Source organism: Lethenteron reissneri, chromosome 22 (genome assembly GCF_015708825.2).
Source record: "Lethenteron reissneri isolate LAM-NWPU_2019-01 chromosome 22, ASM1570882v1, whole genome shotgun sequence".
In the NCBI taxonomy this organism is placed as follows: Eukaryota; Metazoa; Chordata; class Hyperoartia; order Petromyzontiformes; family Petromyzontidae; genus Lethenteron; species Lethenteron reissneri.
Genome location: NC_083800.1, coordinates 10,899,055 through 10,911,216, shown reverse-complemented (window position 1 = coordinate 10,911,216; position 12,162 = coordinate 10,899,055). Strand labels below are relative to the sequence as shown.

Here is a 12,162-nt window from a genome sequence, read left to right as displayed (position 1 = left end):
GCGATCGGAAAAAAAAATACCGTATTCCAGGATATGAGAGGCTACTGCAGGAGATATATGATGAAGAGAGGAGTGTTCTTTCATTGAACTTGCAGATTTTTATTTTCTTTGGGCACTCCAGTTTTCTCCCACACTCTGAAATGCCTAAAATAAGCTGAACATCCCGAGATGAACCCTCGTGACAAAGAGTCTTGGGATTAAGTGACTACTTCCAAAGTAAATACGGGACATTACGTATTACTAAGTAAACGCATAACACTACAATCCTTGACACTTTGGACAGATAAATCATAAGAGATACTTGGTCATCATCAATCATGATCTACCCACCACTGCTGGACTAAAGCTTTCCCAGGCAATCACCATCTCTCACAGTCTTGCAATAGAACAATCCATCTAACACCTCCACATGAGCTGATTTTATCACTCCATCTCCATAATGAACAGCCTCTTGGTCACGTTCCCTCCTTTAGTTGCAACTTCCTCAGGAATCTCAACCTCCAAGCCCACTTGCTTTTCTGAACAGTTGATAATATATCCCTAACTTGGGTATGTTCTCTAATCCATACATTATGTTGCCTACCTCTCAGTGTCATTTGAAACATGCACTGCTCAATTCTTCTACTTTTTCCCATTATCATTGTCAATGTTCATCTTTCTGACCCGAGTGTCATAGTTGGTAATATACACAGATCTAGAACGTTCTTTTTAAATACACAAATTGGGGAGTCCCTTCATCCAGGAGTGTATTGATCATGGCTAATGATGAAAACATCATACATTTAGCACAATACTTTACATAAACACACAAACATGAATAAAAAATCGACATATGTATAATCCTCTAAATATTAATACGATGAATTGCTATCAATGCTATGTGGAACGTATTCAGTATTTTGTCAGAAGTTCTCAACCTGTGAGGGGTACCCCCCCCGCCACCCAAGATTTTCAGAGGAGGTGCAGACTGCAGAATGGATACCGTACAGGATGATCAACTAATATTGGGCTCAGTAGCGTCCTATATTCTTTCTCATGGTGTGTCATTACACTGCATCCAACAATCGATCAAGAATGAGCATCATGTGGGGGTTATCTGAGAGACATGCCAACACGTGTAGTTCTGGTCAATCCGCATCCAGTGCCGCCATTCTGTAATATGATTTCTAGATTTTTGAATAACGCCCGCAGCACCTGCCATCGTTTAAGTTGTAACCTATGTTTTTTGGCTCTGAGACAAAACTGCCTCCGGGAAATAACTGGCAGATTTTCCTCCTCATAACAGTTATCAGCTAGAGTACTTTCCAACAATGATTGGGTAATTTCTTTTAAGCTAGTGCAGTGCATATTGTGGGCTGTTTTTGATTGTGAATGATAAGTGGGCTTGGTGAGACCACGTCATTGATAGCAGAAATGATGGTTAGCGGTCTAGGCTATGAACTATTTTTTATTTACCAGGTAAGGCCCACTGAGCTATTTAGCTTTTTTTCAGAAGCGACCTGGCCGCAAATTATATCTCAACGAACTGGCTTATCATGTGGAAATTTACAGCATCCACATTCTCTAAATTCACGTTTCTAATTGGAGGGGAAAAAACGGAGGACCGGGAGAAAAATCCAAGCGACCACAGGGAGATAGACATGCAAGCTCCAAATATACAAGCGTCAGGGTCTGGATCGAATCTCCTGTATACCAGGTGAGGGAGTTTACATCTCGCCACCATGGCACCCCCATAGAGTAGCGGCCAAAAGCATTGAGCACACCCGAAATGGAGATCATTCTTCTTCTTAGTGTGTGATCGATACGTTCGACCAACTCATGCACGCCTACAGAGATATATCAGTGCCATGCGTGGCGCTGAGGGGCAGTGGTCTTGATTGGAGGGGGCTATCATAGTTACCAAAGTGTAGGTACCAGAGATGAATAGTTTAACAGAAAAAAAACTCTTAAAAACCTCGAGAAAGACGCAACGTAGAATAAATCTCAAGTCGTCTTGTGCGACTGTGGGCATCCACAACAGACCGTAACAACACATAATGACCCAATGATGCCCCGATCAACAAATACGAAGTAGGCATTGCAGCGATACAACTCCAGCTACCCCTGACGTGGTTATCTATTGGATTGACCACCTGAATGTGACATTGTTAGTTGCTGTTCTGCCATATATCAGCTATATACGACAGAAAAAAAAGGTACCATTATATTACCTCGACCAGTGGTTCTTAACCTGGGGGTGCGAGATGCCCTTTCTGGGGATGCGAGACATGCCAGATTGTTTTAGAAGGTAAAATCATCAAAACACAAATTAAGCGCAGACACGTAAGCGCACCAAATGTTTCATCAAACCTGTTTTTATTAACATTATACATTTCTTGTCAACGAATGAGATCCAAAGGCATACCTGTCAACCCCTTATCAATGCCTACCTTATTACAGACCAATTCAGACATTATTGATCACCCTGTGCCCTTAAAAATCTCAACGTTCATCCGACAAAGTCCCATCACAAGGGAGAAACACAAACAAATAGATAAAAAAAGCGTCTGCCCATATTATAAACGGCTGTACGCCGTATGGACCTGAACACTCAATTCCCCTGCACAAGAATACGGGGTTAAACCGTACGTGTTGACATATATGCAAAGGGCCCCGCAGGGCTGCAAGTAAATGGTTTTAAGAAGCACTGTCCTCGGTCACAAGGGGCATCCAGGACACGCGGTCCGCACGCCGGATTGGCCAGCGGCACAGCCATCAAACTTCGTTCTTCTCTCGTATGACGACGGCCCCTGACGATGTAAGACGGCAGAGCACCAACTAAACACATTCCTGCGGGGGGAGCTGGTAGGAACGTTGGGTTGCTCGGTCAAGGCCAGGGTCAACGGCGGCGTGGTGCATTCCGCAAATATGCCCGACTGTGAGGGCGGGCACAAGCCGACGTGAGTAGGTGAAACTTTGAGTTTAATAAGTGCACCACGGGGTGACCAGCCCCTCCCCACCCGGCCTCACCCTCCCAACCCGGCCCCACCCTCCCCACCCGGCCTCACCCTCCCAACATAGCCTCACCCTCCCCACCCGGCCTCACCCTCCCCACCCAGCCCGACGGACGGACACAATAATCCCCTGTGGGCTGGTGTAACCAGGAGGTTCCTACCAGTACAATGTCTCGTGCAGGTGGTTCAAGCCAGCGGATAACCGCGTCGGGAGTAGTTTGCTGGGTGGCCTCCTCCGCATTTGTGGACGGGGCCATCATAATTGGCGTCGTTGTATGTTATGGGGTAGTGATCGGGGCAGTCTCTTTCGTTACGGCTGATGCAGATGCATAGAGCATCAGCTAAACATGCCAAGTGCAGGTGGTGTGTCAAGCCAGCAGATCAAGGGGCTAGTGGCTGGAGTGTCAATCTCTGCCATGTCTCATTCGTATTTGTGGACCGGGCGGGCCATCATCATCATCATTGGCGTCGTGATTAGGCGGCACGGCGTCGTCAGGGTCTGTTGCAGTGGATGTCGGCTTGGGGGTGGAGGAGGGAAACCCGTGAGCGTCGTGGTGGCCGGTGGCAGATCAAAATCGTTCGCAGTTTCCGCGTCTAAATGCGCGCTGCGATGATCCAAACGGAGGCGAAGTTGGCGTCTTTATTTAGAGTCGCCTCTCAACAAAAGCCACCACCACCACGTTCACTCAACTCCCGGTGTCTCTCTCTCTCGCTTCGCCACAGAACAAATCGCCAGCACGTCGGGTAACACCGAATGAGGACGGCACACGGTGAAGCGAACACCCTGAAGGACAACAACAACAACGACGACAACAACAACAACAATTCGGGCGAAGTTTTTCGTTTGCGCCACTCACCAACTCATGGCTGTCGCCCGCTGAGGTGAACCTGTCCACGAGCGAGTGGGAGAGTGGGACGGGGGAATTCGCGGCGTTTGTTGTTGTTGGTTTACGTACGGGGTTTCAGAACAAACAAACAAAAGCGGCCTAACACCGAGTCGCCGACACGACGACTCAGGCGGCCGCAGTCTTCTGCTTCCTCACACAACACAATGAAGAGGGGGGGGGGGGCCGGTGGAACTCGATTGGGGGACTCGAGGATTCGCACGCGCGGGCGCGACAAGCCGCGCGTTCGTTGCCGTGCAGATTCGTGATTCTTGGTGTTGGGTGGGTTCATCTTCTTGGTTCTTTCGGTAAAGTCACGTAGACGGGAAATAATAAAATAATAAAAATAAAACATAATAAAACAATTCTCACGACGTTTCGGCCACAACGCAAGCAGTCGTCCTCAGGCGAAGAATGAAGCACCACCAAGCTTGGAGCGTATATTTAAGCTGGGCTAGAGAGGGGGGAGGTGGGAAGAAGAGCGCCTAAACAAAATAATTTGCATATCAAGAGGAATTCAGCATATGGAAAATGCGTAGGGGGTGGGCGGGTGGGGGGGTTCCAAATCAATACTATGCCCGTGCATTATGCAGGATTAGCAGCATCAAGGGGGGGGGAGGGGGTAGCATTAACAAAGGAAAGGAATGTTAATAGTATGTAGCTGCAGTTACTAAACAACCACGTAAAAAACTAAAGTATAAACTGCATAACAAACTAAAGTATAAACTACATAGCATCATCAGTATACTTATTATACTCTACAATAAGTTGAGTTACTAACAGTAAGTAATACATAAAAAATGTTCTACGTTGTAAAAAATTATATAATATGCTTCCATCTAAACTTTATTCTCTTACATCACACGCGTCTATACCGTACTATATACTGCCATAGGCAAACCCAACATTAAATTACATACTGTATTGCTATAAACCACCCTATACCTTATACATTTTAATATAACACTATGTATTATTCTACCCACCCTAATGTGTATCAAAATGGTTTATTACGTCCTTCCAGTGATTGCTAAGCCAGAATCCATCTTCTCGGTTAAAATTGTCTCTGTGTTTGTATATGTGGATCGCCTCATGAACGAATCTCTCATGATAGCCAGATGGCTATCATGAGAGATTCGTTGGTGGGTTTTTTGTGGATTCTAGATTTGAAGCTTTCGTGATTGCAAGGATTCATATTTTTAGTTTTTTTCGGGAAAGTCACGTAGGGGAAATATATTTATTTTATTATTTTATTTTTATTTTACTTTTTTGTGGAGTTTGTGGCGTTTTTCTCTCTCTCACAACACACAGAATGGGTACTCATACTCTTAGGTTTTTTTCGGTAAAGTCACGTAGGTAAAAAGAAATAATAAAAATAATATTAATAATAATATAAATAAAATTATTATTAAAATTAGAAGAATGGGTTCTAGATTTGAAGCTTTCGTGACTGCAAGGATTCATACTCTTAGGTTTTTTTCGGTAAAATCACGTAGGTAAAATAATAATAAAATAAAAATAAATGAAAATTACTAAATTTATTGGAGCGTGTGACCCATATGTTCACCGCTATAGTAATTTTCCGAAACGTCTATTATGTTCATTTTATGGCAGTGTTATTGACGAATGTGCTGAATTCACAAGCATATGCTTAGTTCATAGGCCAGAGAGGAAACGGGTACCAGCTAGGGTAGAAAAAGGTGAAGTCGTGTCGATCTATGCGATCCTTTTTGCCAATACTGTATCAAGATTATAATCACTATGGGGACCTCATTTGCCAGTAAAAATATGATAATTGGTTCTTTACCCTTCTATCTGGCAACAAAAAAAAAAGGTGTCAGTTTTGTTGCCAGATAGAAGGGTAAAGAACCAATTATCAAGATTATAATCTTGCCATGAGTACATCTTTGTTTATACGACTCAGGAGAGGCATTATACTAGTAGAAACCACCTGGTTCCACCAGCCCACAGGGGATTATTGTGTCCGTCCGTCCGTCGTGAAGGGAGGGGCTGGGTGGGGAGGGGAGGGTGGGGAGGGGCTTGGTGGGTAGGGTGGGGCTGGGTGGGGAGGCGAGGTTTGGGAGGGGCTGGGTGGGGAGGTTGGGGAGGGGCTGAGTGGGGAGGGTGGGGAGGGGCTGGGTGGGGGGTGGGAGAGGTGGGGACTGGGTGGGGAGGGGCTGGTCACCCCGTGGTGCCCTTATAAAACTCAACTTTTAACCTACTCACGCCGGCTTGTGCCCGCCCTCACAGTTGGGCATATTTGTGGAATACACCACGCCGCCGTTGACCCTGGCCATTGACCGAGCAACCCAACGTTCCTACCAGCTCCCTCCGCAGGAATGTGTTTTGTTCACCCCCACTCATTTCAAATTGCACGGTTGGCTACGTACGGTGCGAAAAAGGTTCGAACATACATAATTAAATCGCTTATTGGCCATATAAAGAAGTTGGAACCAATAAAAACTCTGCATGCCACACGTGTCCAACATCTGGTCTAAACTCATGGACTGACTGGACTAAGACGCGTGATTGCATACGCTTCTCAAACACGTGTGTAAGATGACATCAATGGTTATATTTGGCAGCGTCTGGTGGTTATAGGTTGTCATTCCTCTCGTGATTACCCGGATTATTAGACGCTCCGGAAAGGAAGACGCACCGAAAAACGTGTGGCCGGGTGTCAATACAAAGTGACGTTGGGTGACACGCATGGACGCACGCGTGCCGGATTATAAGATGCAACCACAACTCTTGCTTTCAAATGCAGGTGGAAAGTTCAAAGTATACTCCGGAAAACCACGAGTTACTTATAATTGCAGAATTATAAATAACACAGTACAAATAATGAGCTTGTATATTGGAAGCGTCTGACTTAAGTGGACATTATTGTGCCATCATATTCACGGTTAACGAGTCAGTAAATCAGATCCATGTGTTTGGGTGTAGTTGGGAGATGTATGCAGCATATTAATTTTAAGGATTCCAGCGTAATTTATAATAATAATAATTAGTCTTATCGTCTTGTAATTGCCACATTCATTCACATATGCTATATTCCATACACTAGCACTAATGACATGTACAATTGTTAACAGATTAACGTTCGATATGCATTCCTATTAACCCATCCGGTTTACCCGTATTCTTGTACAGCGAAATTGAGTAAAAAAGTATATTTTTGGTGTTTCTCCCTTGTCACGTGACTTTGTGGGATGAACGTTGATATGTATAAGGGCACGGGGTGACCAATAAGGTCTGATTTGGTCTGTAATAAGGTAGACACCGATAAGGGGTTGACAGGTATGGATATACATATACACCGTACACACTAAAACAAATATGAGGAGGAGTGCAGCCATGCAATCACTCGCTTACGCCGTTGCTGGTTGCGAAAACACTGCCCGGACGTAGGTGGGTGCACCCACACATCATTCCAGCACATGCGGCGCGCTTTGCTGATGGACTAACTGGTTCCCCCATTGACACTGTCGGGTGGACAGAGCTGGAGTGAAAGTAATTTAAAAAGCTCTTGTTGCAACTTCCGCGCCGAGAGATTGAACCGACGACCTCTGGATTGCAACTCCGGTGTGGTTGGGAACCGTCGAACGATGGCTAGATGCTTTTACAGTGTACACATTTGATGGGAGAGAAACCTTACCTAAGCCCTTGCCTGATCACGTGGTTGTTGACTCAATTTTTTTTTACCAGGTAAGGCCCACTCAACTATATTGTACATCTGCGATCTGGCCACAAATGACAGCTCAACAAAGTGGCTTATTATGTGGAAATGTATAGCAGCCAAATTCTCTAAACGCGTGTTTCTAGATGTGTAGGGAAAAACCTGAGGACCCGGAGAATAATGTACATGACCACGGGAGCATGCCAACTCCAAATATACGGGCGTCTGGGTCGGGATTGAACCCACGCCTCCTGTATACCAGGCAAGGTCGTTAACATCTCACCACCAAAGCACCCTCATGATCTTTGTGAACAATGATTCTGTTTCTCATGGTCTTGTGAATAATTTATATAAATTTCAGAAATGGATTGACCATGGCTGTTCACAGACTTTGACTTGGATGGTATTTTCAAAGTATGGGCTGTTTTGGAGCCTAGAGAACCGATGCAATCCACACAATGCCAGGACACTGGCGCTATGTACTTTGCAATTCCACACGGTGTCTGTTTGCTCTCTGAGGCTCTGCTGTGATAATTCAATTTACAAAGAACATTTTCTAAAAGTAATTAATGTGCAATTCATTATGAATTGCATTTTTCAAGCACCGTGCCATGAAATTGTAAAATAGTTGCAGATTGAGCTGAATAGTGCCATTGTATGTACGATGGGTGTTAGGGCATGCTGCACACACGCACATTGATGCCACATCTCAGTTTTATTGACATATGACGATATGTTGACTCACTTGCCTTGTATACAGGATGTTGTGGATTCTATCCCGACCCTGACGCCTGTATATTTAAAGTTTGCATGTTCTCACTGTGGTCACGTGGATTTTTTTCCGGGTCCTCCGGTTTTTCCCTCCACATTTAGAATCAGCATGTGTTTACAGTATTTGGTTGCTATAAAATGTCCACGTGATAAGCCACTTTGTTGAGCTATCATTTGTGCCGAGCCGCTTCTGCAATAAAACGATATTGTTCAGTGGGCCTTATCTGGTCAAATAAAAAATATTTCATTGTAGTACAGTATTTTAGTTTCATATAATGTGCCAATGTAACTATGAACACTGGCAGTATACTAAATACAGTAGAATGACGGCTCAAATATGTGGTGTTCAGATATATACTTGATAAACGCAGTGCCTATGAAACTCGCTAAGATGTGAAATGCCTCATTGCTCTCAGCAAAAGCTTATTACAGTATATTTCATTATAACAGTAACCACTGCTCGAGAAACTTGCGAGCGCATTTATTCGGTGCAGTGTGTGTAGCCATAGGATACTGAACAAAATGTGCTCATTTAAATCTTGGGGTGTCATTTTAATTTTGAATCCATTATAGGGCAATTTTTACAGCCATGAGTCCCTGATGTGCAACAGAATGGAGTGCAAGTGTTTATTATACACATGCAATTCCTTATATATTAACACTTATACAAATCTCGAGTGTTGGGCTCTACAAACTTGGAGAATTGTTATTAATCTAGAGAAATATTGGTCGTCTAAAGGTATTTTTATGATTATTATACGTGCACAGTGTGCCAAGGAAACTAAACATACATTCATACATTTAATTAATTTATTTTGCAGGCAGACTCCATAAAGTGAATGGCCCAAATGGTTATCTAAATGGATACTATCATACACTTCTACGTGCCATACTTGGGGTTACATGGCGAGACAGAAAGATGAACGTATTCGCTACGTTAGATATCAATGCAGGTACATCATGGGATCTCCTTTGCCAGTACCAAAATATGATAATAGGGTTTTCCCCTTTTTTCTAGCAACAAAACAGGTGTTAAGATGTTAAAACACCAAACTGAAACCTTTAACAAAGAATCATGTCTGCATGAACCACAATGCTTGTGGTCAGAATGCAATCAAAAAACATGCTCTAATAATATATGCATTGTCCTTGAAACTGATTGGTCCACCCCAGAGACAGCTTTCTTTTGAGCCTCGTCTCCAACGGTGTTAGACCAGAGGACGCCAAAAGGTGTTAATAATCACCATCGTTCGTGAAAATAAGTCATAGCAAAGCTGTATCAGGATATTTGCTTGCAATGTCATATTTTATCGGACATTTTTGGGCATATAAATGCATTTTTTCAAGTTTGCATCTACTCGGCAATAAATTGCAGCAATTTATTTCATTGCCTTTTTATTTGTGTTTGCTAACATTACTATGCACGTCATGACGGATGTGTGTGTGCAGTCGCCCTCCAACAACAACGGAGGGCGGAGGAGCGACGCTCACAACAACGAGCGGAGCGCCGGGTGGCTAAAGCACAGCAAGTTGGTACAGTAGGGGGTACAGGTGGTGCATCAGCCAGTCATCTCAGTCATCTCGGTCATCTCGGTCAGTCGACCCGTGGCACCTGGGTCTGCCCCGTGACCTCCTGCCAGCGGGCGTTCGACACTTCACGTGGCCTCAAGGGGCACTTGGCCTGGCACAAGCGTCGTGGTGACGTCACCGCCACTTAGTGGCGAATGGCGGTTGCTGTTGTTGTTGTATATGTGAATCTTGTGGCCACCCTCTGCCGAGTGACTGGCTTATGTGCCACATTCAAAGATGCGAACAATGATCCAAAGCCCGAGACGAGGTAAAGCGACGAGCGGAAATTGCCGCCAACTGTTGAGGGAGGGTGACAATTGTGTGCAGGCTGCCTTATGTGGCATCATTAAAACTTATCGGGACCATGGGACACGCTTATGTCCTCTCGTCGCTGTGCTTGCGAACCGTGGACCTCTTTGCAAGGACACCTGTGTCAGCTCACAACATTCAGGCTGGCGTGCGAATGATACAGCCTTGGTTTAACCAGGCTGGAATATGAGCGGCTCACATCTTCGAAGGAGCTGTGCAAAGTCTGGTCAATGAGCTCCCTCGGCAGGTGAGGTTGTATTGGCTGGGTCATTTCTTCCAGATAACCGAAAGGTTTTGTTTGACCGGATAGACGGGGCTATATGGGCATTGCGTGGGCTACATTGGGAGATTGGCTAATGCGGGAGGACTTGGAACTGAGTGGACCTGTCCATGACTGGTACGAGTGGCATTAAGATTGGCCAGTGTGGAGGAAGCTCATGAAGGTCACTACAGGGCAGTAGGAGGACGCCATTGTCAAGCAACAATGGAGGAGCAAAGGAGCGATGCTCACAACAATGATCAGAGCAACGGGCAGCTAAACACGGGAAGTTGGCAACAACTGAGAGCACAGACGATGCATCTACCAGTCATATCAGTCAGCTAACCCATAACATTTGTGTCTGTCTCGTGACCTGCCAACGAGCCTTCAACACTTAATGTGACCCTTAAAGTGAAACCAATTTGCTACAGACACGGGTGACATGACTGTTGCTTAGTGTTACGTGCATAAAGTCCAGTTATTACATACGTATATACGTGGGAAATCGGTTGTGAATCACGAGGCGCGTGTACGTACGTGTGAACACTCATAACAACATTACGATTATTTTCGATAAAGTGAACCACATAGTAAACACACACACACACACGTATCTTCCACTTTACACAACCGGTGCAATATCTCTCCACGTGCTTGAGTAATGAAAAAAGGGATGTTGCTTTTAATAGCTCCTGCCAACCCACCGCACACGTGGGCAACATGCGTCGACTTCGCTCACGGTGCGTGGCGAACGCCGTGGAAGAACGCGCAACACGCCTCGTGCGCACAACTGTAGCGCAAGTAGCAGCGTGCTGGAAAGCGTCGAGAGTACGTGATGCATGTGTCATCGGAAGAAGGTGCGTGGGCGTTTTAGGGCCAACACAAGCCCCAACTCCCCTTTTGCCTTCTGTGGGCGGACCGGCCGTCCTACATTTAGACGCTAACCGCCAAGGTCTGCTCATGTAATGTACAAAGACAAAGATTCTCCGTGTAGCCTTAACATGCCGTTGGGAGCAAGTGCTGCGAGCGAGCACCTATGAAGGTGCGGAACGGCGCACGAGGGAGTGGGAAAGCCAACAATCACGCCCGGCCGCCTTTGTCTCCCACGTGGCGATGTTTACGCATCGCACCAAGTGCTCATTTGAGGCTGAGTCGTCCTAAGGGATGCCCAGAACCGGTTCAGATAATCGTCGCCGGTGATGGCCGTGAGTGGGAATCGAACTCGGGGGGTCGGGTTCATTGCGCAAGCGCGCTGACCACTGCGACACCGCTCCCCAATATAATGTACAAAGACCCACACACACAATAGATCGTTGGGGCAAGTGCTTTGTGAGCGCGTATTAAGGCTGGAACGTTGCACGAGGAGGAACCAAAGCCACGAGCACACGTGTTTACACACCGCTCCGGATTTTCATTTGAGGCTCAGTCGACCTAGGAGAAGCCACGGGTCCGGTTTCAGATATCACGCCCCACTCACTGACGATGTTCGCAACGGCTGGAAGTCGAACTCACGTCGCTGGGTGCCAAGCACAGTGCGCTAATCGCTGCGCCACTGCTCCTCCCTACGGAGCAGAGCTTGTTGTTGGTACGAGAGAGTCACGTGTACTTTGTATTCGGTGCCAATATCGACACACTTTTCCAACTCGAACTTGCGCTCGTTCAAGGTTCAAACGACCTGGAAGATATCGGGACCACGAT

At 45.7% G+C, this 12,162-nt stretch overlaps 1 protein-coding gene across 1 annotated transcript in view; it reads right to left on the bottom strand.

Moving 5' to 3' along the window:
- BIN3 (bridging integrator 3) overlaps positions 1-4,040 on the bottom strand; it is a 155,642-nt gene extending 151,602 nt beyond the window's left edge. The window contains exon 1 of the mRNA XM_061556558.1: positions 3,851-4,040. Within this exon, the coding sequence (XP_061412542.1) occupies positions 3,851-3,858 (8 nt within the window). The 5' untranslated portion in view covers positions 3,859-4,040. The remainder of the gene's footprint in view (positions 1-3,850) is intronic.
- Between the last annotated feature and the right edge of the window lie 8,122 nt (positions 4,041-12,162).